Raw genomic sequence first — 27888 nt, forward strand, 5'->3', positions numbered from 1 at the left:
CTCCCTACTTTATGATGATGTTTATTTAGAAAGCATTAAAAATAAAATTGCACAGGTTAAAAAACAATATGCAGTCCCGGTTTACAACATGGAGAATTTACACAGACTTCCAGATGAAAACATTTTCTTCACTATCAATGATCAGTTATTCCTTGAAACCTTGCTATTTGAAATAAGAGGTAAAAGTATTTCTTATTCTTCTTATATCAAAAAGAAAAAACACAAAGAAGAGCAGGAGTTAATGAAAGAAATAAAAAGTATTGATAAAAATATTTCTGAAGGCAATATAAATAAGTTATATAATAAAAAACAAGAGCTTGAAAAAATTAGAAAACATAAATTACAAGGAAATTATATCAGAAGTAGAGCTAAATGGGTAGAGGAAGGAGAAAACCCATCAAGCTATTTTTGTCAACTCGAATCAAGAAATTTTACAAGTAAGATCATTCCGAAGTTGGAAATGGATAATGGTGATATGATCCATGATCAGTCAAAAATTCTGATTGAAACAAAATCTTTTTATGAAAATTTATATAAAAACAATCTAGATAATGCAGATTTAGATAAAAATATTGAGCTAGCATATGACAATATTCCTAAACTTTCAGAAGGGGAGTCTAAAAGCCTAGAGGGGGAAATCACTTTACCTGAGGCATCAAAGACACTTTTCAATATGAAATCAAATAAATCACCAGGATCTGATGGTTTTTCTACAGAGTTTTTCAAAGTTTTTTGGAAATATATCGGTGTGTTTGTTGTTAGATCTGTTAATTATGGATATAGAAATAATATGTTGTCCATCACACAAAGACATGGGGTAATTACACTGTTACCAAAGGGAGATAAACAAAACACTATCTAAAAAACTGGCGACCAATTTCATTGCTAAACACAAGGAACCCTAAACGCCCGTCTCGGGAAATGAAATGAAATGAAATTATTCATGAAAGCGAATATGATAATTCAGAATTAGAATATACTAGTAAAGAAAACATAAAAAAGTGTTGTGAAGAAGTTTGGGAAGGTGCCTCTGGATCAGCGAAATTGAAATACAGCATGGAAAAATGTCTTTCAAATTGAGGTTGTGATTCGATATAATATGATTGAAAAATTCTCGATCGATCGAGAGAAAGACGTTAACCAAGATACAATCTGAAAGACAGTACAAACCAATTTGTCTACGACCACTTTGAAGAGCTGCATTTTTTTTTTTATTTTTTTTTTTACAGTTTTTTAGTGGTTGGTTGTACATTCTTTAACCTTTTTTCACTGATATGGAGACGTCACCATTGCCACTGAAGGTCTGGGAAATTTAGACCTATGCTCAGCGTTTACGGTCATTAAGGAGGTAGGGATGTTGATTGTGCCACAGCGCAGGGCCGCTCAATTAGTCATCTCTTACGACAAGTAAGGGGAACTAAGGGCCTTTTGTATACCAAATCCCCACTAATTCTGGCATGTTTGCAATTGATTTACTGTAGAGTATTTATTGATACTTATTCTATCTTATTTACCAAGATAGTGCACCTAGAACAATTGTTTAATCAATTTGTAAAAAGAGTGTATCTTTACAGGAAAGATCTGAAAATAAATACTCTGTCAACATTAATAATTTGATCAATTTTTTTCTTTATTCAATTTGCAATGTTGCAACATTTGTTGAATTTTAACATGTTTCGAATAACTATTCACATTGTGTACAGAAATAATTGCAAACAGAGAAGTTCGATTTCTTTGTAGTAAGTGTCTCTAAAATGAGCAACTGAACGACGGACGATCATTAACAAAGCGGATGGGATTTGAAATGCATGAATGACACATACTGCAATCTGATAGGATTTTTTGTGAGGCGCACTACAACATCACCATTATTTGATGTGTACATCCTGTACATGTAGCAGGCATAATAAATAAACATTCGCTAAAGCTTATAGTCCTATAGTTACAATGTAAAACTTATACGGTACCAATTTTGATGCACCAGATGCGCATTTCGACAAATAATGTCTCTTCAGTGATGCTCAACCGAAATGTTTGAAATCCGAAATAACTATGAAATTTTAGAGCTAAATATAGCCAAAAACAGCGTGCCAAACAAGTGGAGCCAAATTCGTCCAAGGATAAGAGCTATGCATGAGGGAGATAATCCTTAATTTTGAAATGAATTTCTAAATTTTATAACAGGAATTAAATATACATCCGTATTTTCAAGCTAGTAACGAAGCACTTAGCTACTGGGCTGTAGAGACCCTCGGGGACTAACAGTCCACCAGCAGAGGCCTCGACCCAAGGGTCATAATGTAAAACTTATACGGTACTAATTTTGATGCACCAGATGCGCATTTCGACAAATAATGTCTCTTCAGTGATGCTCAACCGGAATATTTGAAATCCGAAATAACTATGAAATTTTAGAGCTAAATATATCCAAAAACAGCGTGCCAAACAAGTGGAGCCAAATTCGTCCAAGGATAAGAGCTATGCATGAGGGAGATAATCCTTAATTTTGAAATGAATTTCTAAATTTTATAACAGCAATTAAATGTACATCTGTATTTTCAAGCTAGTAACGAAGTACTTAGCTACTGGGCTTTAGAGACCCCCGGGGACTAACATTCCACCAGCAGAGGCCTCGACCCAGGGGTCATAATGTAAAACTTATACGGTACCAATTTTGATGCACCAGATGCGCATTTCGACAAATAATGTATATTCAAAACCAATTCCAAAATATAAAAAAATGGAAGTCTTGATATTGAAAATGAAATGATTCATCTTGCTCTTTCAATGAATGCGGTATCAGATTCTAATTTTTTTTTTTTTAATGCCGGGAACGGTACCCTTTTGACAAAGTCCCTTTCGTGTCAAGGAATTCTTTCTGGTGTAGAGCACAGCAGTAATTCACCACTGAAATTCTGCTAGAATTAACGTCTATCATGAAAGACACAAATTCCCGACTTTCTCCTGTGGTTTAAGACTTTTTTAAGGGACAGTTGTACTATGTTTTCTGAGAAGGTAAACCTCTTGAAGTATGTTTTAATACAAAGTAAGGGTTAAATTCCTAAACATGATTTGGGATCACTATTTAATATCACACGGTCGCGAAGTATATAATCTATTTAATCTTAGGAGCGAACACGATTCTATTTCAGGACGAAAGGCAGCCAATTAAAGAGACTTAAACTTCAAAAGTCTCGAGTGCAGTCCCTCAAAGAACCCAAAATATTCTGGTGATGGGGAAAGTGTGCTATTGCAGCATGACATTCATATGAGCAAGGTTCGAGCTCGTGCACTTTATCGGCATCAAAACAATAATGACATTGTAGATCTGAAATGAAAGTAAATAAGATGTACAAAAAATAATAATATCTAGCCTTAGTTCTTATCATAACCAAAAGTACTCTAAATACAATTAGGCCTACTCGTGTAGACCTAATTTGGACACATGTATTGATTGTGCCCTAAAGATATCGATATAAAATTAATATCTAGTCTTAGTTCTTATCATAACCAAAAGTATTATAAATAGAAGTACTCGTGTTTATTTTTAAGATAGGTATTGATTGTGCCCGTGAGATATCGATATATGTGGTTTTCGCTTCTGATAACGGACCTAGGCGACAGTTCATTACGCAAGAAGTAGGTAAATCAGCCCGGCTAGCTCAGTCCGTAGAGCACGAGACTCTTAATCTCGGGGTCGTGGGTTCGAGCCCCACGTTGGGCGATTAACTTTTCTTTCTTTTCTCTTGGGTCAGTTTATTCTAAATAGGTCATATCTTGTGGTGTGATCTGAAGGCTCCATAGCTCAGTTGGTTAGAGCGCCAGTCTAGTAAACTGGAGGTCGAGGGTTCGACTCCCCCTGGAGCCTTTAAGCAGAGTGGCGCAGTGGAAGCGTGCTGGGCCCATAACCCAGAAGTCCGTAGATCGAAACTACGCTCTGCTAACTTTTTCCTCAGTTCTCAATACCCACTCTATTCAAAGCGCCAAGGATAAGCCTAAAAGGTGACGTCTTCGTAAAGGAGATAAGCCAAAAACTGTCTATTCGCTGAGAGAAAGAACTGACTGACGCCTGATGGACTGAGATTAGTTTTTCCTTTCACAGAATGGATATTTTGAGGCTTATATCCTACTTAAAACATTACATCTATTGTTCAGCTATTGTTGAATGGACAAAAGCAGGTAAACACATTGACAATGATAAAAATAGAATGGAAAAAAAACTATTTTGGAATAGTCTGATGATAGAACCAGTCTTGCGTAGAAGTCTGTTTCTTTTGTTCACTTATTGGACAGAGTCAGGTAAGTAATTTTGCACTGCAGGTTTTATATTCACTAACTGTATGGTAGTAAGTCATATCAACATGTTGTCTTCTGATGAGGAGAGCATTTTAATTGCACAATCAAAATTTAAGGATTTTAATGAAAGTACTGTGAATACTGTTTGAATGAGTGTTATATTCTGAATATGGAGGGTGAGAAAGTTATGGGGCCAAATTTTGATAGCAAAAGCATTGTGTTTTCGAATATTTAGATGAAGATTAAATAATTAACAGCAGCCAAAAGAGCCCTATACGCCTATCTCCTGAAATGAAATGAAATTATTCATGAAAGCGAATATGATAATATGATAATTCAGAATTAGAATATACTAATAAAGATGGTATTGTTAGAAAAGTTGAAGTTGCTGTGGTTAGGGATGGTAGACGTGCTTTGTATGTTAGACCTATCACAGATCTTGTAACACTTCTAGAGGTTGAATGAACATATTCGAATATTTGAGTATTAGGGTACTTAGTCAGAACTTGAACTCTTGTGTAATTTTTTTAATTTTATTTTATATGAAACATGTTGAAGATTTGAAAGTTTTTGGTATTTTGAAAAGGTTTTCATTCTTATTATACAAATATTATTTGTACTTAAAAAATATTGATTTCTGGTAGAAATCAGAGGGGGAGTGTGATGTCGCGGTCCGGAATTTTGCCACTCCGGTTTGTGTACTAGTGTTTTAGTGTATACTTCCGTGACGCCGTAGCATGCTTTATGTCTCTGTAAATTTTGGGTATTTGGGCCTCCCTAAGGAGTAAGTTTGCTTAAATATCTTTGTAAACAATAACTTTACAATAATATGGATGTTTTTCTATAGGTATGATTATGTGTAATCGTTTTCTGAATCTTCATGGTTTATTTTCAGTAATGTGACCTATTTTCACTCGAAACGTTTGTCATACGTTTACCATACGTTTGTAATACGTATAGAGCCATGACTGGTTAAAGTGTTTTTTATTGTGTTCACGTTTTCGCCAACATTTTGATGAAGTTGATCAGTGTTTTATGATTGTTTCTTATTTGTTTTATAGTTTTTTACCCTCGTCTCATGAGGAAAGTCCCGAATAAAGAATATATATATGGAGTTCCAGTCGACTCGTTCTAGTTTATTCTTTTAAGAACGGCACAAAGACACAATCTGAAAGACAGTTAGTCCAAAGCAAGAGATGACCTAAGCTTTCTTCTGAGCTGCATCCTCAGGGAAGCTAAAAAGTTTTATGAATTATGACAATACAATAAGGTCAGCCGAGCCATGGTCTGAATTTACAAATGATTTAAAATCTATGATTGAAAGATAAAAGTATACTCACTGCTACAGTCAGAGAATTAGCTTGCAGTAAGAGTAATTTGACTATCATTATTTTCCATGTCTGTAGTAAAATGGGTGTTTTGATAAAATCATAGTATCAAAATTAAATATTCCAACATGAGAAGAACAATTTCATTATCATTCATAGTTAAACCAATGATGATTTCATGTTTGCACAGTACTTAGCATTTTAGTTAATCAACAGCATCAATACTTAGAAATATTTCATTAACAAGCTTTAGTATATTTACTACACTAATAAACTTTGGTGATTGCATGCATACATATCATGATAAGATTTTTTGTCGTGTTAAACAATCTGGAATTCAAAATGAGATTAGCCATCACACTTTTGACATGGAAAACTTTTATCTTACCAGGCTTTGGAGCTTCCATCGAGGACAGAGGAGTAGAAATTTGAGCTGCGACACTTGTAGAACCTTGAATCCCAGCTAAAAATGAAAAGACAAACTAATAATGACTTGTATATGTATGCATATAAAATGATAATGCCTATTACCATGATCACTTTGCAGATTCAAAAGGGAATAACTCAGCTATGATTGTTTAAAATCCAGTGTTAGAACACTTGAGCTATAAGTTTAAAACTGAGGCCAGTAGGAGTATAATAGGAAATGGGTAGAGCCAAATTTTGAAACTGTAAAATTTCCTGACATGTTCAGCAAGGGAGTGGTCTGACTTTGAAATTTACTGCTTTACCATGTGCCATCTGTGTGTAAAATTTGGCATGGCCAACACTAACATGGTCTTCAATCTCTGACATGAAAATTCAGTAAAATCTTTAGGATATAAAATTTAATGTGTGTAAACATTTTAAGTAATCACTTCCAAATTCCCTACTCTCTATAAATTTGGAAGATGACCAAAATGGATTTTGAAATGATATATTTTACATGCTTTTTAAAAATTATGGCAGTATTTTTACACATCTAATCATAGGCATACAACCAATAATAATAACATGGTCATGTTTCCCAGTGACATATAATCCATTTAACAAAGAAAAAGGTAATCAGTTAGTAGTAACACTGTCAACCTTTAACAGCTCCAAGTCACTATAGTATATATATATTTTGGTGATCCTTATAATGGTCACACAATATTTAATTATATGAATAAATATAACCATTTTTATACATACAGTGCTTACATGTGCATAGCTTGCAGGACAAAAAAAAAAACATTTACAGAAAACATTTTCTAAAAACTTATCACTCATATCTATTTTATTATTTTTGACCTTCTTCATCTTGTCCGCATAGGATTTCATTGTTTCTTGATTCAACGGTTTGGAGGTGTTGTGTTCTGCAGGTTTTACAAATTCCTACATTGAAAAAAAAAACAAAACAAACAATTATTTTCAAACAAAAACTAATTTTATCAAATGAATTGTTGGCATTGATCCATAATAAGAATTTATATCAAAATTGTCAAACAACCAAAGACAGAATTATCTAAGAAAAAGATCAGAGAAAATTCGACATTGATATATTACCACTTCCAACGGGAACAACTTCTTGAAATAGGTAAAATATTTCCCTAAACACGCTGAAGTTCACAGCTCTGTCTGGTTTACATTTTCCTCTATGTAATGGATAACAGCATTTAATGGTGGGTTGCCTCCAGTAAATCCCCAAGGAATCACGATGCCATTGGCATACTAGTAAAAGTCGTCTGCACAATCGCTCTACATCAAAATACGGATGTATATTTAATTGCTGTTATAAAATTTAGAAATTCATTTCAAAATTAAGGATTATCTCCCTCATGCATAGCTCTTATCCTTGGACGAATTTGGCTCCACTTGTTTGGCACGCTGTTTTTGGCTATATTTAGATCTAAAACTTCATAGTTATTTCGGATTTCAAACATTTCGGTTGAGCATCACTGAAGAGACATTATTTGTCGAAATGCGCATCTGGTGCATCAAAATTGGTACCGTATAAGTTTTACATCAAAATACCCCGATCTGTAGAGCAGGAGGTCAATCTCGGTTGAATTGCAAGGCGTTCCAACTTTCAGATATCTTAAATGCCCGCTTATATCTTTAGAACAACTAGTAAGAGGTGTTAAGTCCCCAAAACAAGGACCACTGCCATAGAAACTGCACTTTTCCATCACCTGTCAGCCATCTTTGTTTACCCACGAAACCTTGATAAGATCCGGGCTGAATATTTATATTTTGACCATATAATTAAAAAAAACTTTAAACGTTTACATTTTGTATAAATCATATTGAAATAAGGTAGATGTATTATAAATAAATATTCTTTTCTGCAAAAATTGCAATTTATGCAAAGTTTGGGTCATTTTATTTTTTTTACGCAAAGGTAGGTAACTCAGATTACTCGCTCATCGGCTACTTTTGTCGGTAAACACTCAGCAGTAGCATGGTTTCCCAGCAATTTTATTGTTTCATCTTAATCATTGAGATGTTTTCTTTAAATAGTGACTATACTTTGTATACAAATTTTATTGTATTGGGTTTTATTTAATTTTCCAAACTGGTCGTTTTCTATAGATTATATAGGCTCCTCAGAGAAATGAAATGGGCCAAGTTTTGGCCCTTAACAATGTTTTTCACGAAATTTACTTTACATACGATAAAATTGGTATATGATCTTCACTTTTATTGAGTATAATTCAAATTGTGGAGAATAGCATGTGCCAGCCTTATTACAGCGACTGCCTGATATCTGCGTGGACGGTCTCTAAAATCCACACCACTTTTTTCCCCTGAATATTGGTGCAACCGTATGCCGCACAATACACCATAATCCATTGATTGATTAGTAAATACACATATAATAATGTCAATGCGGTTGTATTGATAAGATAATTGTATTATCACCTAAATGACCGCCTGCTGACTACATGCCTTGTCAGACCACCGTAGTGGTCTAGAGGTTAGAGCGTTCGCTTTACAAGCGGAAGGCCGAGGTTCGAATCCCGGCCACGACAGACCTAAGTCGTTAAAACAGGGAGTGACAGTTCCATCGCCATACGCTCGGTATCAGGTGTGAATGTCACGGGTCCTTAGAGATGACCTTAAGAACGGATGTTCCGTGTCACAGTAAATGTGGCACGCTAAAGATCCCTCACTGCTCAATGACTAAAGCCTAAATTTGAAGCCCTTCATAGATATGTCTCCATATATACAAGATACAATCAATCATGCCTTCTTACAATCGGATCACGCGCTCGTCCTTTTCCGTAACCATGTGACTCTGATGTCATCGATCTACATACGAGGTTCATTTGCGGTTACGGAAATAGCCGAGTTAAAATTGGTCTTCTCATTCCAATTGTCACATACAGTAAAATATCTCTATCTCGAAGTCCGAGGGACTTCGAAAAAACTTCCTCGATATCCAGGGGTTCGAGATATCCAAATTCGATCTTGAATATTTTTTTAATGTAATGATGAAGCGTGTATTATCAAATGCGTTTTCGTAATTATGGGCATTACTTTTTTTTCAAGCGTACTTCGACAATTTCGTTCGTTTATCTAAACCACATGTTAATGATATAGCGTGTATCATTTTAAACACCGTCCCTGGAATCGGGCGTATTAGTTCATAATTGGCGGTGGACTTAATCCGTAATGTGGGAAGGCCCCTCACTAATTACCCAAGCTGTTGAACCAATTATTGCGACCTGGGTCTACTCGAAAAAGGCGAGCGTGGATTAGCAGTCGATTGGTGAAGCCGTGGGCGTGAATATGGGACTTAACGACACCAGGTATGCTAAGCAGAGCGGAAAAATGGCTGTACTTCGAGATAAACCAGGTGAATTTAGGGCATGGGACCTTGAAAATACTTCGACATAAGCGGAGTATTCGAGATTACCGTGTTCGAAATATCCGAAGTTTTTTAATCATTTATATAGGGAACAAGGCCGGGACCAGCGGTCGACTTCGACTCAAGCGGGATATTCGAGATAAACCATATTCGAGATACAGATATTTTACTGTATTACATCACTGTAATATGGAGCATAAATCTCTGATCGAAATATGCATATATTGCTGTGTTAGAATTTCAACTCGCAATATCTCTGCAAATATGCTCATAATTTTGATTGTATTTAGTATCATTTTCAATTATATTACAAAGAATATTTTTCATAAAATTATGCAAGTTCTCTAAATACGAAACAAGGCCTTTAATGTTTTTCATCATCCTGTGCATTCGGTTCGGGTATCTGGATTATAAAAGGTCCTCAATATCCCTTGCTTGTCGTATGAGGTGATTAAATGAAGCGGTCCTTCGGATGAGACCGAGGAAACCGAGGGCCCGTGTCACAGCACGTCAGATTAATAGACACAATACATTCAGTGTATAGATGATGTGAGATTGTAAATATAGTTTGCTATATAATGGATATGAAATATAGTATGGTAAACCGCACAGGAAAAGTTTCGCTAAATCTGATAGAAATCAACAACCTAAATACAGTTTCAGTGACTCTAAGCAGGAAAAACTGGGTACTATTTGTGGATACAAACATGATGGAAAACCATGTCAAGCCATTGGACAAACATGGAAGAAGTGCCACAAAAGAGATCACTTTGCACAAGTTTGCCGAACCAAAACTAACAAAAGCAAATCGAAGTCTGTTCGCCTAGTCGAGGAAGAAGACTACTCAGATTCAAGTGACACAGAGAGAGGAGATGCATTTCTGTTTATGGGAAGCCTGTATGTCGACATAATAGACAAACACACATGGACTACAGAACTAGAAATATATGGAAAACGGATTACTTTGCAACTGGATACTGGAGCAATGTGCAATGTGTTGCCATTTCATGAAATTGAAAAGATGCACTGCATAGACATTATAAAACCATCTGACGTATCATTGAGATCATATTCAGGTCACACCATAAAGCCAACAGAATTTGTAAGTCTACCAGTCAAACACACAGACAAAACAATTCATTTAAATTTTCGTGTGGTTAAAATGGATGTCAAACCAATTCTTGGAGTAAATTCCTGTGAAAATTTAGGACTTGTATCAAGAGTATATCAACTTGAGAACAGTGGCATACCAAGTGACTTACAGGAGAAATACAGTGAAGTTTTTGAAGGATTAGGATGCATGCCAGGTGCGTACACTATAAAAGTGGATCCAAATGTCACACCGGTCATTCACGCACCTCGTCAGATACCAATATCACTTGAAGATAAAGTGAAAGCAGAACTGGACAAGATAGAAGCAAATGGTGTTATTGTGAGACAGGATCAGCCTACACCGTGGGTAAATTCAATGGTCACACCCATCAAATCCAATGGAAAAATTCGTGTATGCATAGATCCTCAAAACCTCAACAGAGCCATTCTCCGAGAGCATTTCCCACTTAAGACAGTGGATGAAGTCATCACACAAATCAGAGATGCTAGTATGTTTACCAAACTTGATACAACATCCGGATTTTGGCAGCTCAAACTTGATGAGCAGAGTACCAAGCTATGCACTTTTAACACACCATATGGAAGATACAGTTTCACCAGAATGCCCTTTAGCATCAAATCTGTTTCAGAAGTCTACCAGAGAGCGATCTCTGACATGGTGAAGGACATTGAAGGATGTAAAGCCATCATAGACGATATTCTTGTATGGTGCAAAGATCGACAGGAACATGATGAACGTCTACGACATGTATTGGATCGCGTAAAGAAATTCAACTTAAAACTTAATCCAGAAAAGTGTGAGTTTCGCAGAGACAAAGTCACATATGTAGGACATGAACTCTCTAAAGCTGGAGTGAGACCAGAAAAATTAGAGCAGTACAAGAGATGAAACCACCAGGAAATGTGAAAGAGCTACTGACATTTCTTGGATCTGTGCAATACTTGGGAAAATTTATTCCAAATTTATCCGAAATTAGTGCACCATTGAGACAATTACTCAGGAAAGACATAGCATGGCACTGGGAAGAGGAACAAATGAAGAGTTTTGAGAAACTGAAGAAGCTGGTGACAGAAGCTCCAGTACTTCAATATTACAACCCCAATGAAGATTTAGTACTCACAGTGGATGCAAGTTCAAAGAGACTCGGAACCTGTATTCTTCAGGAGAATCAGTCCATTGCTTATGGATCTAGAGCATTGACAGACAGTCAGCAGAACTATGCTCAAATGGAAAAAGAGACATTGGCAATCACTTTTGGCTGTACCAAATTTCACCAATATATATTTGGACGTCATGTTGTCATAGAAAGTGATCATAAACCTTTACAGAGCATATTCAGAAAACCCCTTCATTCTGCTCCACCAAGATTACAAAGACCTTTGTTGTGTTTACAGAAGTATGACTTAGATGTGATCTACAATCCAAAGAAAACAATGAATTTAGCAGACACTCGCAGCAGATCATATCTCAGTGAAACAAAGGGAAAGCTTGTTCCAGACATTGCAGTAAATGATATTCACTTGATATCTTACTTGCCGGTTTCTCCTTCAAAGTATGAAGAATTCAAGAGAGCTACAGCAAATGATGCAGAATTGCAGTCACTCCTAGACACAGTATTAGAGGGATGGCCAGACTCTAAAGCTGAAGTTCCAGATGAGATCAGGACATACTGGAATGTTCGAGACGAAATCTCGTGTGTTGATGGACGTTTATTTAAAAGCCACAAGTTGATCATCCCGCAGTCGATGAGAGCAGAAATGTTGAACCTGATACATAACTCCCACTTAGGAACTGTGAAGTGTAAAAGCAGATCCAAAGATGCAATGTATTGGTCAGGAAAGTCCAAAGACATCGAGAAAATCGTGTCTCAGTGTGAGGTATGTGCACAACACTCTCCACCAAACCCGAAGGAACCACTTATTCCTTTGGAAGTACCTGACAGATCATGAGCAAACATTTCAGCAGGCATCTTTGAGTTTGAGAACCAACAATTTCTAGTATCAGTTGATCATAACTCAAAATGGCCAGAAGTTGCAAAATTACCAGGACTTAGCAGTTATGGTACCATACAGTGTTTAAAGTCCCAATTTTCCAGAAATGGACTACCTGACATTGTCCTTACTGATAATGGACCACAGTTCAGCAGCAAAGAGTTCAGAGACTTTAGCAAAGAATACGGTTTTGTTCATGTAACCTCGTTTTTCGCAAGCCAATGTCCAAGCAGAAAGAACTGTTAGAACAGTCAAAAACTTGTTGCGTAAAGCCAAAGACTCATACAAAGCTATGCTTGACTATCGCAATACTAACATAGAGGAAATGGGCTTATCGCCTGCACAGATGTTCTTAGGCAGGATACTAAAAACGGATCTTCCTACTGCTTCTCCACTTTTGTCAGCAGCAATCTCCTCAAGTGATCTCAAGATGCACATGGAGACCAGAAAGAGGAAACAGAAGTTAAACTTCGACCACTTAGAGCAGGTGAAAACATAGTTATGAAAAATGGAAAAGACTGGGTACCTGGAAATATGATGAATGGACACTGCAACAGATCCTAGTATATAGTCAAAACCAAGGATGGATCCAAATTCAGACAAAATCGTAAACATTTAAGACCAACCGCAGCTCAATTCAACCATTATGAGAACCCCACAGAAACAGAAATCTCTGACTCGTCCAATTCAACAATAAGCAAAGAATCATCTGATGAAAATCCACAGAATGCCAGGAGCACACCACAATAATCAGACTCACCAAAATATGCTGAAACAGTTCAGTCGTCGTCTTGCGTTGTTACCCAATCAGGACGCGTTGTGAAGCTGCCAAAGAAATTTGAGGACTTCGCCAATTAATTGTGTTGTGAAGATAGTATTTTTGTGAAAAGCCAGTTAATCGTATTGTGAAAATAGTGTATTTGTGAAAAGTGCTATATATGTGTTTGTTTAATTTGTTTGCTATTCCGTGATGTCTAGTCTCAAGATTCTCAAGAGCTGGAATTCTTAAGGATGACTCGGATTCTTCAGGACATTTTGTTATTTAAATTTTGATCTGATTGTTTTTAAAGTTAAGACTCAAAATTTTATATTGGTAAATTTTCTTACATATTTTAAAGTTATATATATATATATATATATATATATATATATATGTGTGTGTGTGTGTGTGTGTGTGTGTGTGTGTGTGTGTGTGTGTGTGTGATAATGATATCAATCTTGAAGGGAAGGATGTAATGTATTCTACTTTTACCATATGCCGCTCAGCGTCCCCGATGCGTTTGATTGAATGTGTATTGTCTTATGTGTTGATTGTTCTGTTATGATTCAGTTCAATAAAAACGTTGTAAAAACGCACATGGCATGGTCAGTCATGCAACAAATATGAAAGTAAACTGATGACGTCATAACTATACATCGAGTGACGTTGAAACATGTAAAGTAAAGTGTGCCGTGTAAATATCAACAAAATATGGAGTATTTGAAATATATGACATGGGATATATATGTGAAATGCTGAGAATTATTGATATTATGAAGGTATGTTGATTTCATTCATTGACAACTTTGTTTAACGGGGAAAACATTCCATTTAGCATGTCGATCCGATTTTCCTCTGTCACACACTGAAATAAAACTGCTAAAGTAGCACACTACGCCACATACTTTTTTCACACCGTGTGAAAGGTCATAAACTAATGTACACGAAAATTACTGTTAAGAAAACTTTTAAAGAAAACCGCATAGCATCAGTGCAAAATGTAAAACATGGGCTCGATGGTTTCGTGTTTAAATGTTTAGTAATTGATTGATGGATGTTTTCCGCCACACATAACAATTTTTTTTACCTATATGGTGGCGCCCAGTTTTTTATTGGTGGAAGAGAGAACCCAGATACAATGTACCTGGGAAGGGACCACTGACCTTCCGCAAGTAAATTCACTTACCGTCGCGAGCGGGATTCGAACCCGCGCCGAGCAGAGGTGAGAGGCCGTGTGATTTAGAGCGCGATGCTCTAACCACGCCGCCACGGAGGCCCCTCTTTTTAATAATTATTTCTGACTGAAAGTAGTAGGATTCTATCAGTAATTCTGATAAACTATGGGTGTTTTACCGTCATTATCGCCAGTTAGACTAATATTTAAATTCTGGGGTAGTGTGCTACTTTTCCATTTTCTATTAAGGTACATCCGTGATCTATTCATAACAGTCATGCAATGACGTCATACGGAAGTGCATGTTTGTCATGTAGTTATTCGTTGTGTATTCTATGGGTTTTTTCTTTTAATTATCAATTGTAAATTTTAGTATGTTGTACAGCGCTTTAGAGTATTTTTAGATAAGGCGCTATATAAGTGTATTATTATTATTTATTGTTATGATACAAAATGTTCTCATATAAACAACCAAAATAGCTTTTTAACAGTTAGTAGATCCCTCTCTCTGTGTAGGACAGATTTTAAAAATTATGCAGTTTGGAGCATGACCTGCCATAACATACCAGCGTGCATTCCGGTCCTACTTGAAGCCTAGACTTTTTTTCAGCTCTATTATCAATACATAGAAATGACTCTGCAGGATAAGTGCAGCTGTATCAGCAGACTGGGTTTCCCTATGATGTCAATGAACCTAGTAAAGCCACTAACTGTGTAATTCCTCTGTCGTATGAGATAAGTTCATATACTAGTCCTTTTACATTACTCTTCTTTATTCTTGCAACGTCTCCATATGAGTGAAACATTCTCGAGAGGAACGTTAAACACGATACAATCAATCAATCGATTTATTCCTGTATGCATCATGATTATAATAGCAACTTTAAAGTTACTCCACACGTAGTTGTCTTAAAATTTGTACTTAACCCCTTGACATAAAAAACTATTGTTATATGTACGTTGGGTGGTTTATTGGAGATTTTATACTTTCACCGCTTTTGTTTCCTAAAGAAAAGCAACATTTTGTACGCGTTACAAACATCATCGTATATATTGTGATGTATAAATCATTTATACATCACTATATGTATGATGATGTCATAATAAATGATTAATATTAACTGGTTGTCAGACATCTTAATGTTAACAATATCTTATTCAGAGAGAATACACTTAGACAACAGGCAATGTCCTCTCCATAACAATTTTCGACCCATCGGGTTTGGTTTTTATTTTTTTTAACAAAATCTATCACCCTCGTGGGTTATTCCCCCTCCCCCCATAAAATTCGTCTATATTTCTTAGATAAATATCATATGCTCACAATGCATGAAGGAATGTCATAGTTAAATCTAGAATATCCTTAGTTTGAGCAGAACTGACTCTATGAGGTAAATTTGTTCCTTCTATTTTATAGACTATGAAAACAAAGCATCAGAAATATACTCCGCTGAATTGATTGCTTCCTTTTGAAAACATTAAATACAATTAGTGTTTATTCGCCGTATACATTACAAATAGGGTTGTAAAATATTTGATTGTCCATGTTTACAATAACAATTTGATTCGTTGTGAACACTCAGGTAAACAAACAGTTAAAAATGCCGTTTATTTTCATAAATTGTGATTGTATCAAATGTTAAAGTACAACCCACTGTATATACTATACCTGCTTCTTACAATTTAATAACCTGTATATCGGTATATCTCATAATCTTTTATTGAAAGATCGAAGCATAACCAGTAACCTCGCCGGCTGATATTGACATTCAGTCCTGAACATGGGGCTTTAAATGTCATTCAATTATTAATTTGGAACTGTTAACAGTGTGCTCCTAATGTCAAATTTCAATTAATTGGATTCTATTGGATTGAAAGTGGATTATCTATATTTTTACAATATCAGTGACCGAACCCGAATGTGTCTGTTTTATATTCATCCTGTGACTGACAAGAAGTCGTAGAGTGATAATATTGAAATGTATGTATACATGTACATGCTTCTCTCTCTCTCTCTCTCTCTCTCTCTCTCTCTCTCTCAAAACCTCCATGTGATTGATTCATGTATATTAGTTATGCTTTGTGAAACTTGAGAAATTGGTACGGTCATCTGATAAGAAACACTCTTACATTAACTTTTGGTAAATTGTCTATACGGCTTGACTGGAATGGTGAAAATGTTGTTCTATCTATGAATTCAAATTCTTCAAAATATATCCATAATTTTGTCTGAAAGATCAAAGTCACACCTATGAGTAACTATTATCTCAATGTCTATAGCCTTGAGAGCGCACTCAGTGTTGCTTGTAAAGGAATTTACGGACACCGTCGTTTGTCATTTCGAAGAGATTTTCTTCCCAGATTTCTGTCGGTTATGAAAAAGAGTTAAGGAAACGTTTAAAGTGGAAATCTATAAACATCTTCCGCAATAGTTCTGTTGACAGTGATCAAATAGTGTAGCGGAGAAGTGTCACTTCCAGTTAAGTGGATGTTTTGAGTTCAATTATCTCTACCGTCGTTCGTTTGTCAACCTCGGTCCTTGAAAATTACACCACCCCTATTCTACCTAGTAATTTTTTCAATTAACGACGAACAATTTAAATCTGTCCAAATATACGATTTGAAGAAAGTGGCATGGAAAATAGAGAAGGAAATATTTTCATTACCATCGACGGGGGATATGTACATGTATGCTCAAGACAAATATGGAATACATTGTATTCTAGCAACGTGTGAGGACACCGTTCAGGATAGAAACAATGTTTAAGATTACTCAAATATGACTATGAAACACGAAGTTTTTTTTTGTTTTTTTTATCATATTAAGCTATCGGATTTAAAGATATCAGGGATGTCTTGATGATGACGTTTATCGTGTATTTTTGGCAGGAGTAAAATTGAGGAATTTAGGAGTTCAAGGTATGTCAGTAATTTTAGGGACTGTGAATTTGGCGATTTGATTAATGTCCACCATAAAAATATCTAAATTTGGTGATTATTATATTTGGCGATTTGGAACCCATCGCAAAATAGACCAAATTAGCACCCCTCTAAAATTAACGCCATTAGATAATACATATTCTAATGGAGGATAAGGAACTCTTGTACTCTACAATTTTCACTATAAGATAATCAAGAGGTACTTGTTTTAGCATAGAGTGCACGAAAGGAACTTAAAGTAGAGGAAATAGACGGCCGGGGTCCCCTATGATAAAAATGCTATGGATCGCTTCGTCATCATGTTGATCTTTAAGGACATACATGGCGTTTCTGACATTTTCTCTAGAAATATTTTTCCATCTCCTCGATATGAAGAGTTCATTCAGTGGACCCCCGATTGTTCCAAGGAAATTTCTCCCCACTTTGCTACAATAACTTTGTAATTCCATATATAATGATATACAACCTTCTGTAATGCATAAGACCTTACTTTACACTTTTACTTGCAACAACCAGGAATTTGTCAAAATATGCTAAATCTAAATCAGACATAGTAATAGAACCCATGATACGAATGAATTCAATTATATGTAAAATGTCAAGAAAAAAGTTATATTTTAATGAGAAACGTCGCGCATGTGCTTAAAGGATGCATTATTGTGATATTGGTCCCTCAGCATGGCTTTGGATTAGAGTACATGAAAAGTTAAGAAAACGAACAGTGATCAATCTACAATCCTACAAGCAATACAAAATAGAGAGTTGGGCAAACACAGATCCCTGGATATACATGAGGTGGATCAGGTTCCTGGGAGGAGTAAGCATCCCCTGTCAACCGGTCACACCCGCTGTGAGCCCTATATCTTGATCAAGTAAACGGAGTTATCCGTAGTCAAAATCAGTGTGCCAAGAACGGACTAGTAATCGCTATGAATCCAGTCAGACAGCATTTGACCCAAGGATAGGTTGTATTGGCAAACTAGATTGTTATAATGACCATAGAATTTGCGAAATGCTGATATTAAACGAGACTGTTGAAACCCCTGCAACATCAACTTCTTTGTCAGTAGCCTACCTCGATTTCAAAACTGATCACACACAGAACAAGCTCTTGCGTATCAAATCTGTTGAGCGATATGAACACCATATGTAGGTGATAATGGAATATTGATACATAAATATGGGAAGTTGACGATGGAGAAGTTGAAATCACCCCGTTTATTGTAAAGTTGTGAAGAAGATATAATAGATGCTATCGAGAACATGTACATGTACCATGAGAACGTATGCTATTGTAGACTTTTAAGGAATGAAGCTATGTTTGCCTATGTTATGCTATGTAACCTAACTTGTGGTAGTTTACACTTTATAATCCGACGTGAAAGAAAGTACTCTTGACATCACACAAAACACGTCTTCAAATACACTACCATAAAATGTAATAATTTGCGGTTTTCTATTTTTAAGTACACTCCATGACCAAAATTTAGTTCCCAAAAAAATTTTCATTATGAATTTCATGCAAAATTATATCTAGGCACATGATCTCATCTCTGGTACGTCCAGGGGTCTGTATTTGCCTAACTCTTAATTTTTTATTCTTTATGGGAGCTGTGAGATTGATCACTGTTCGTAATCTTCACCTTTTCATTTTTTCAAACATTTATTCTGAACTCATTTCTAGTCCAATTTTGATGAAATAGAAAACACTGATCTCAAAAATATTCACATTATCATCTAATAATTTCAGAATAATTCTATAATCATGTATTGTAGAAATATGTCAATTTCAACATTGATTTATTCTTTATTCAAGTATATGTAATTTTCTAATTAATAACAATAACAATAAAAAAAATTCACAGTATGAATAAATGTTATGTGGTTGCAATATTTCATTTTAAGAATATCTTTTAAAAATAAATATGACTTCTGATACTTCTGAACTCAGTGGTGTTTATTTCATCAAAAGTGAAGAGGAAGTGAAGATTTTGAAAAAAGATGGCGTTACATGAAATAAATAGGGGGATGTCTCTAGGACTGTACATTAAAACTTATCATTTTATGTAAACATGTTCGCCAATTAAATCTGACTCAGTGACACTGATCGCAATCCTCAGGTCAATCGATTCACTGCGTCGTGACGTCATCTGGTAAAATGAATCTTATTCTCTGAGATACGGTTCAAGCAATTTTCTCCCTAGTGAACATGTATTTTCAAACGAAACGGTGCCTTCGAAGTGAATACATAATGTAAAACATTTGATTTCTCCCACATTGGACCATCTCCAACATCGGACCAAATTTCAATTGGAAATTTCCAAAATGATTCGATTGATTATCATTTTGGTCGTTCAATGAGAACTCGCATTTCTAATCACGTTCGGACCGCTGCGGTGGTTTAGAGCTTATAGTGTTCGCCCCGCATGCGGATGGCGGGGGTTGGAATACCGGTAGCGACATATCTAAGTCGTTAAAACAGGTAGTGATAATTCCATCGCCAAACGCTCGGCATCAGTTGTGAATGTCACGGGTCCCCGGAGATGACCTTAAAATCGGATGTCCCGTGTCACAATAGGCACGCTAAAGAACCCTCACTGCTCAATGGCCGTAAGCGCCGAGCAAAGGCCTAAATTTGAAGTCTTCACCGATCTTGGTGACGTCTCCATATGAGTAAAAAATTCTTGAGAGAGACGTTAAACAAAATACAATCAATCAATTTAATCACCTTCGACGAGGTCTTGCACTGTATCTGTATACAAAATGGTCGACCAGATATTATCTCGCAGGCTCTAGTAGCCAGTTTCAATGCTTTAAATTACACAATCATATAATGAAAGAATTACTGATTTTTTTTAAGGTCAAAACGATGCTTGAGGTACCTTCAAATCAATATCCAATAGTCGAGGTGCCCTCTCTATTGTACCCTCAAATCAATATCCAAAAGTCGAGGTGCCCTCTCTATTGTACCCTCAAATCAATATCCAATAGTCAAGGTGCCCTCTCTATTGTACCCTCAAATCAATATCCAATAGTCAAGGTGCCCTCTCTATTGTACCCTCAAATCAATATCCAATAGTCAAGGTGCCCTCTCTATTGTACCCTCAAATCAATATCCAATAGTCAAGGTGCCCTCTCTATTGTACCCTCAAATCAATATCCAATAGTCAAGGTGCCCTCTCTATTGTACCCTCAAATCAATATCCAATAGTCAAGGTGCCCTCTCTATTGTACCCTCAAATCAATATCCAATAGTCAAGGTGCCCTCTCTATTGTACCCTCAAATCAATATCCAATAGTCGAGATGCCCTCTCTATAGTACTTCTCAGGTACTTGAAGCATCGCATTGAACTTAAAATATCAATAATTGATAATTGTAAGATACACACAGCATACCCGAAATAATAAAGCGTCCTGTTTTATTTTATTTTTTACATGTAAAAGAAAACTAAGAAGTTGGTGTTAATAGATAGATAAATTACCGATATCCACTGAAAAAGACAAGTGCAATGTAACGTGGCCATCGTGAAAATAGTTAAAACGTGGTGAACTCAATAAACACAGCTGTCGATGGGCACGAATATTCAATCAATATAAATTATTAATTGTCTGCGAGCAAAGTAAATATCAGATATAAACCTGGAGTATTTATCTGTTCTTTCATTTGTTTAAATTTAATATGAATGTCGATTTATGTGTGTTTTTGGAAATGGCCCACATTTTCCGTAACGAATTAGCCTCCTGAATTTATCTTCAAGGTTAGAAAGATGTGGGGAAAACTGCAACTCCGTGTAACCTTTACCTGTGTTCATCCAGTTCTAGGCGAGTTAACATTGTAATACAAAGTCTAAGAGAAGTTTTGGGTGTATACTTCAATCACGGAAACCACGTGAACAGTCATACAGTCGTGGGAATTATCGTGGAATTCATGCAAGAAATTTACAAAGGAAATGTACATGCTATACATGCATGTAGCTTCCGATAGTATCATTCATCAGATAGACGAACTTGATCAATGCAGACTAGTTATGCATTTGTATGATGAGAGTGGTAAACAAGTTTGCTCTAATTGTATTACATTGTAGATGCATATGCATATATCTCTGTATGTCTATGTCAATTTACTTGAATACTTGAAACGAGTTTATGTTTACTTAGTCTTTGATAAGCAAATTCATCTCACACGCACCACTGAAGTTAGAAGGCAATTTAAAAAATGTTTATTGATGTGCATATTAGTTGATCACTGTCGTATTTCTTCCGATCTTTATGTCTATTTTCTATGACTAATATCGATATACTAAACAATAAGTCAATACTTTATGTAGATAGGACAGTATCCAGTGTCACCATTCAGGCCAACGTGAAGAAAAATGAAAGACTTTTGTTTTAGAAAACCGATGTTGTGTGAACAAAGGGTGCACAAAGAAAACTAAAGTCAGTGTTAAAGCCATTGCTTTCAGCAAGTAATATTGTTGGCCATTGTTGGAGGGGATTAGATTTCGCTTTAAATTCCAATGTCTATCGTGTACAAACTCCACATTGTTTGGAAACATTAGGTGCGTTGTTACCTCATGCATTCGGAAGTTTCACATTGATATCTCTAATCATGTAAGTGTTTTCTCAAATAGATCGAATACATTTTTATTTCTGGATAATCAAGAGGATTCATTTTTGTAAGTGAAGAAATAATCTATATAGATTGTATATGATCTGAGTTTACCTTACTTACTGTGTGCAAATTGTGATACTGCTATCGATAGAAATCGAGGCATATGCATTGCAACTAATGATCAATCTTGAATTGAACAGATGCAAAAAGTCAGATTTCCATCGTTTTTTTTTTTAAATACACTTTGTCAGTGTATGTCAACAGTGCTCCTGTGTTGCGGATATGTTATTCTTGATAACCATTAAACCGTTTTGCACCAATTAGTCAATATTGTGGAGGACAGGCTTAGAGTTTCTTTCTCTCTTTTCCGCTTTTGTTCTATTTTCAGTTATTCCAACTTCAAACACGACTATTGTGAGATACATAGAAATATTTAAAAGCAAATTAGAACTTGAAGAGATTTATTTCAAAAGGCATTGTTCATGAATCTTCTGTTCCTCTGTTTCAGATTACTTGTAGCGACATCCTTATATGAAAGATTCAAATAAAAATATACGATGAAGTTCATCAAGTGTCAAAACCAATCTGGTTTAATCTATGTGGAATGAAGGGCTGTAGAGTGTAATATCTGAATGTGAAGCTTTAAACTCTCTGTGCCTGGGTGAATTTGCTACACTTTGATAAAATGCGTAGAGGAATTCGTAGACCATCCACAGCGAGAGCAGTTTCTAGAAAATATGGCACGCTTCCACACATCTGGAGGCCAAAGACATCCCTGTATCGCAGAAAGTGCCAAGAACTCGAGATGTTAAGCGAAGAGACAAATGACGATTGTCTGTACGAAAATATCCCGGATGAAGCATACGACAGCGATTCAACGCTTTGTGATTCTGAGTTTGGAATACCCATGCACAGAGAACCAAGTTTGAGAAAATGTTCAATTCCTTCAGCTTCCTCGGTGCTATCTTCCGCTATAGAATCTGAGGAAGATCTCGTATACGAGGGATATACACCACATGACTCTGATATGAAAAGTGAAATCGATGGATTTTCTTTCGATACAGAAGGCTGTCACTTTGGAGTGGTCCCCATGAGATATGCAACAAAAAGATTAGAGACTAAAGAACCCGACGAGTGTCATTGTCTATCAAACATGCTACACTTCGAAAGTGATCCTTTTGGTCCGTGGAAAACATCGTGTAGTCACAAAAATAACGGCCAGAAGGATCAAAGGGACCATCCTAGTAGTAACGCCAAGCACTGCCAAGCAACCTCTTTGTATAAGCGTATTTATGGCCATTCGTCCAAATGTTCTACGAGTTATCCTTTCTGTCATTTTGAGAACAGAAGCAAGTATATTCAGCAATACAAAGAACTTTGCTCGTCGGTTGGGACGTTTAAGAAATCTATGGCGTTTAACAGACAAAACAAGATGTCGGTTTCTCTGCCAGATCCCTACACAAGCAGACTCCGCTCCACGGCTTGGTATGTCATTCCATATGTGTCTCTTATGATATAGGACAATTTGTCTAGAAATAACTTATTTAATTGACAACAAGTTATGAGCTTGATCACTGTTCGTTATCTTCACCTTTCATGCAATGTTGTAAATTCAATGAACAAACAGTTCAGATTCTCTCGATAGTTCATTAAAAGATGCTTACTCTTCTTCGGCACCTGATCTCACCTGTGATGTTTTCAGAGGTCCGTGTTTGCTGTACTTTCTATTTTGTATTCTTTATAGGATTTGTGAGATCGAATACTGATCATTATCTTTACTTTTTTATGTATATAATGGTTATTTTATAATTGTTAGAATTACAGTGCTATATGTTGAAATGTAATCGAAATTTAGGAATAATGCTTCGGATTTTTAAAAGCTAAAATGTATTCGTGGATTAAGCTTCCCGTTTCATGTCAACTTCAAGGGAAAATCAGGTGTCATTTGATAAACCATTATCCAAAGACATTCGACCCACTTCGTCGTAAGTTATTTTTCGATGCGGACAAACAAATTTCCTATTGGATTTTTGACGAAATTCTTTGGGAATTTTGTCTGGCTAGTAATTTTCCCACCGAAAGTTGTATAGACCCCTAGGAGACAAAACTCCGGTAAGAAAATTTTAAAGATGCAATAGGATTTATTTTTTTAAAAAGTCTTTTCAGTTTTGTTGAAATTCTATGGAAAATCTATTTCTAATTTAGGAATATAATTTCCCTTCGGACTGTGTCAATTGGACATCATCATTGTTTAAAGCATTTTCTTGAAGGTTTTTTTTTTCCAAAGTGAATTTATCCCCTGTAAAGTGAGTGAATTGTAGTTTTGTTTACACGATGGACTACTATGGTGCTGTTGACGAAATGGTGGAGGACGCTATTTTGCCACTTGAAATTTGACTTTATCCGAGAATGTATAGCCCAATTATTCAAATATGTTAAAAGAAAATATAAAAATGTAGCATGTTTTTTCCTGAGAAACTTAGTGTCAGAGACCCGATGTCCACTCTACAACAAAGATATTTATAAATGACATGTTTTATATATTCACTGGTGTTTATACGACTGGTAAAAATTATATTCATTTACATGAAAGGTAAAGATAACGAACACTGAACTTTGCTTTGTATCATATTTATTTTTTTATAAATAAATCTGGCATGTTAATCTGATAAACCATCACAATGTCCCTCTTTAAGATAATATTTTACTTATAAATGTTTATACTCTGGGTTAACCTAAACCATTAATGTCACTCGAAAAACAAATTTTATCCTCATGATAGATTTTGAATGCGATCAATACATCGGTAGACTGGTCTTTAACAAAATTAACACGGTTGTGGAGAAACCTTTTAAAGTCAATTTTCTCAAGAACACGGTTTGTTTAAATTCAATTACTAATCTAACGTACATAAGACGATTAATTCTAATGGTCATTACTTTCATGGGAATTCAAGTATATATAGTAAAACACCAAAATGAATTCACATAAAAGGTGTGTTAGCCAGACGTAAAATTGCGATTTAATATTCAAAGTTTTTGCGTCATAATATATCCATTTGAACTCGACACGTTTTACTTTATCAGCAAAACATATTTTATCTACTTCTAGACTTATAAAGTTATATAACAGGATTTTCTGATTAATTGATTAATCTGACACATTGATAATCGGGTACAGTTAGTTATAAAGAATTCTTCCCACATGAATTACCAGCAGAATTAAACATAATTAATATATGTACTTAACAATTTTTTTTCCAGCTCCATTGCCGACAATTTCGATATCTTTGCAATATTAGCCATAAAGAAAGACGCAAGGTATTAAAACACAAACTATATATATATATATATATATATATATATATATATATATATATAATATATATATATATATATATCTATAATATATATATATATATATATATATATATATATATATATATATTATAATAATAATAAAATAGCAGGAAATTATGCAGTTCCAATATTATGATATTGGGCTATTAATATATATGACATATATTTATGATATTGGGCTATTAATATATATGACATATATTTATGATATTGGGCTATTAATATATATGACATATATTAATAATATAACATATAATAACTTCACCTTATGTAGCCATTCATATGTTGTGTCATACATGCATTTTGAATATTCAATCCTGTATTTACTTTCAATAAAATCAAATTTTACAGTGAAAAAGAAATGTTTGAAAACAACGGCGAACTAACTAAGTCATTGACAGTCGGCGACAGAGGGAAGAACCTTAATCTGGCACCCGTGCGAGACTCGCCACCGCTGGAGTTTTCTACACATCAACTTCAGGGGAAGTTGTTCAGCAAAAACTATATGCCTTTTAATCAGTATCTAAATCTAGTAATACCAAAGACAACGCTTCACAGAACTAATATTCAGCTGAATCTCGACAATCCGAAGGACTGCTGGACGCCAAGGTTTGAGTCTAAAAGAAACCCAACTAAACAATCCCACAAAAGATCAGAAAGTGTCGACTCACAGAAACGATCGCCGAAAACGGGAACAGAAAGTGGCTCCAGGCGATCATCCGGGGGGAATAGAGCCAGTGAGCTTCGACTAGAGCGAGCAACGACTAGTGCCGAGGGAACCCGAGTAAGAAAAGAATCTGGTTATCTTATACCACCGCCACCAACCTTGCCACAGAATTCATCCATTTTAACAAAACGCAAAACACAAAGCCAAAAAACGAAATGTGTGAATCAGATTCGTGCAATGTTGTCTGACCTTGATGATTGCAAAGGGAAGTTAGATCGCACATGCAGACGACTCGAAAATATAAAATACAGTTCTGAAACTAAACACGATCGGGTTATACCAGCAACCAAGCCATTCGGAATTGAGGGCCAAACATGCAGAACTGAGGATCAACTAAGTATCATTCATCGTCTTAGAAAAGAAAAAGAGCGAACACTGAGGGTGTCTGCTGTCAACTGAAAGAATATGAATATATATTTTTACAAAATCATTTTTTTTTTAAAAATTCAAATTGATGCACATTATTTATTAATTACATTTGATGTTGTAAATACCACGTTTATGCTATTTTAATTTATATGCATAAAAAATTGAAACAATTTTGAGTGTTTACATTTGCACCATTTACATAAAATTTTGTCAGCATTCTTAGGATTATATACTTGACTTACAGAAACGTAATAACATAATTTGTAGCAATCTGACTGACATAACTAGACATGAAGTCAATGATACCTGTACCCTGTTGTTGCATTATATATACTTAGATATAATGAACATTTAGTTAAGACTATTATCACACATGAAGTTAATCTAATTATAGCTGCAGAACTGTAGCTCTCTGAAAAAATATTTTGACATAACAGAGAGCTACAGAGCCACCCCTTATAAAAACCTTCGATTTACAGCACACAAAAAGCTGCACACGGTTGAGGCCTGATATCGTTGTATTCTTGAGTTGCTGTCTAATAAATTTAATATTTAAAAAATCTTAACATATTTTCCTACTATACTTGTGTCTAAACATACCTTCAAATATTCATTAAAGCCCCATACGACCTGAAAACTCCCAGCCGTAAATCGAAGGTTTTTATAAGGGGTGGCTCTGTATCTCTCTGTTATGTTAAAATATTTTTTCAGAGAGCTACAGTTCTGCAGCTAATCTAATTATAAACATTTATACTTGCATATCACCATTTTAAAAATAATTTCATTTTTCAGAAAAAAATATCTTTAGGTCAATTGCCACATCTGAAGTATGTTTGAATGAAGTTTTCTTAAACGTATCTTCCATGAAAGATTCCTTACTCCATATAGTGAAAGGTGAAGATAACGAACAGTGATCAAAGTCCTATAAGCAATACAAAATAGAGAGTTGGGCAAACACGGACCCCTGGATTTACCAGAGGTGGGATCAGGTGCCCAGGAGGAGTAAACATCCCCTGTCGACCGGTCACACCCGCCGTGAGCCCTATATCTTGATTAGGTAAACGGAGCTATCCGCAGTCAAAGAGAGTATTAATATAGTTACCAGAAATCTGAGTCTGTACAACAAATTTCATCTCAGCCACTAGTGATCATCTAGAAAATATAGGTCTATTGCAGCATCGGAAACAAGAACAGAAAGTTAGTAAGCATTGAATGTGCCTGCAATTCTTTTGTATTTCGTCGCTCATCCAAAAAATATAGGTCAATTGCAGCAACTAAAGCAAGTATGATCGAATGTATCCCTAAAGAAATTGTGAATGTTAAGTTTCACCATTGTATAATTAGAAACGTGAAGATGACGAACAGTGATTATTAGATAATCTCATA

At 35.4% G+C, this 27888-nt stretch overlaps 1 protein-coding gene and 2 non-coding genes across 4 annotated transcripts; all 3 read left to right on the forward strand.

Moving 5' to 3' along the window:
• The first annotated feature begins 3651 nt into the window (after positions 1-3651).
• On the forward strand, positions 3652-3724 carry Trnak-cuu (transfer RNA lysine (anticodon CUU)). The gene has a single exon. It is a non-coding gene; the product is annotated as a tRNA-Lys (tRNA).
• Positions 3725-3794: 70 nt separating this feature from the next.
• Positions 3795-3868, forward strand: Trnat-agu (transfer RNA threonine (anticodon AGU)). Its single transcript has one exon. It is a non-coding gene; the product is annotated as a tRNA-Thr (tRNA).
• A 12337-nt stretch (positions 3869-16205) lies between these two features.
• LOC125668127 (uncharacterized) lies at positions 16206-26673 on the forward strand. Of its 2 annotated transcripts, none has more exons than XM_056153165.1 (4): positions 16206-16476; positions 22556-23532; positions 25311-25367; positions 25758-26673. In XM_056153165.1, exons 2-4 carry the CDS (start codon positions 22733-22735, stop codon positions 26530-26532), a joined length of 1632 nt encoding a protein of 543 aa, XP_056009140.1. In that variant the 5' UTR covers positions 16206-16476; positions 22556-22732; the 3' UTR covers positions 26533-26673. The 2 variants fall into 2 exon arrangements, with proteins under 2 accessions (XP_056009140.1, XP_056009139.1); XM_056153164.1 differs by lacking the exon at positions 16206-16476 and adding an exon at positions 21866-22046.
• The last annotated feature ends 1215 nt before the right edge of the window (positions 26674-27888 follow it).

Source organism: Ostrea edulis, chromosome 1 (genome assembly GCF_947568905.1).
Source record: "Ostrea edulis chromosome 1, xbOstEdul1.1, whole genome shotgun sequence".
NCBI lineage: Eukaryota > Metazoa > Mollusca > Bivalvia > Ostreida > Ostreidae > Ostrea > Ostrea edulis.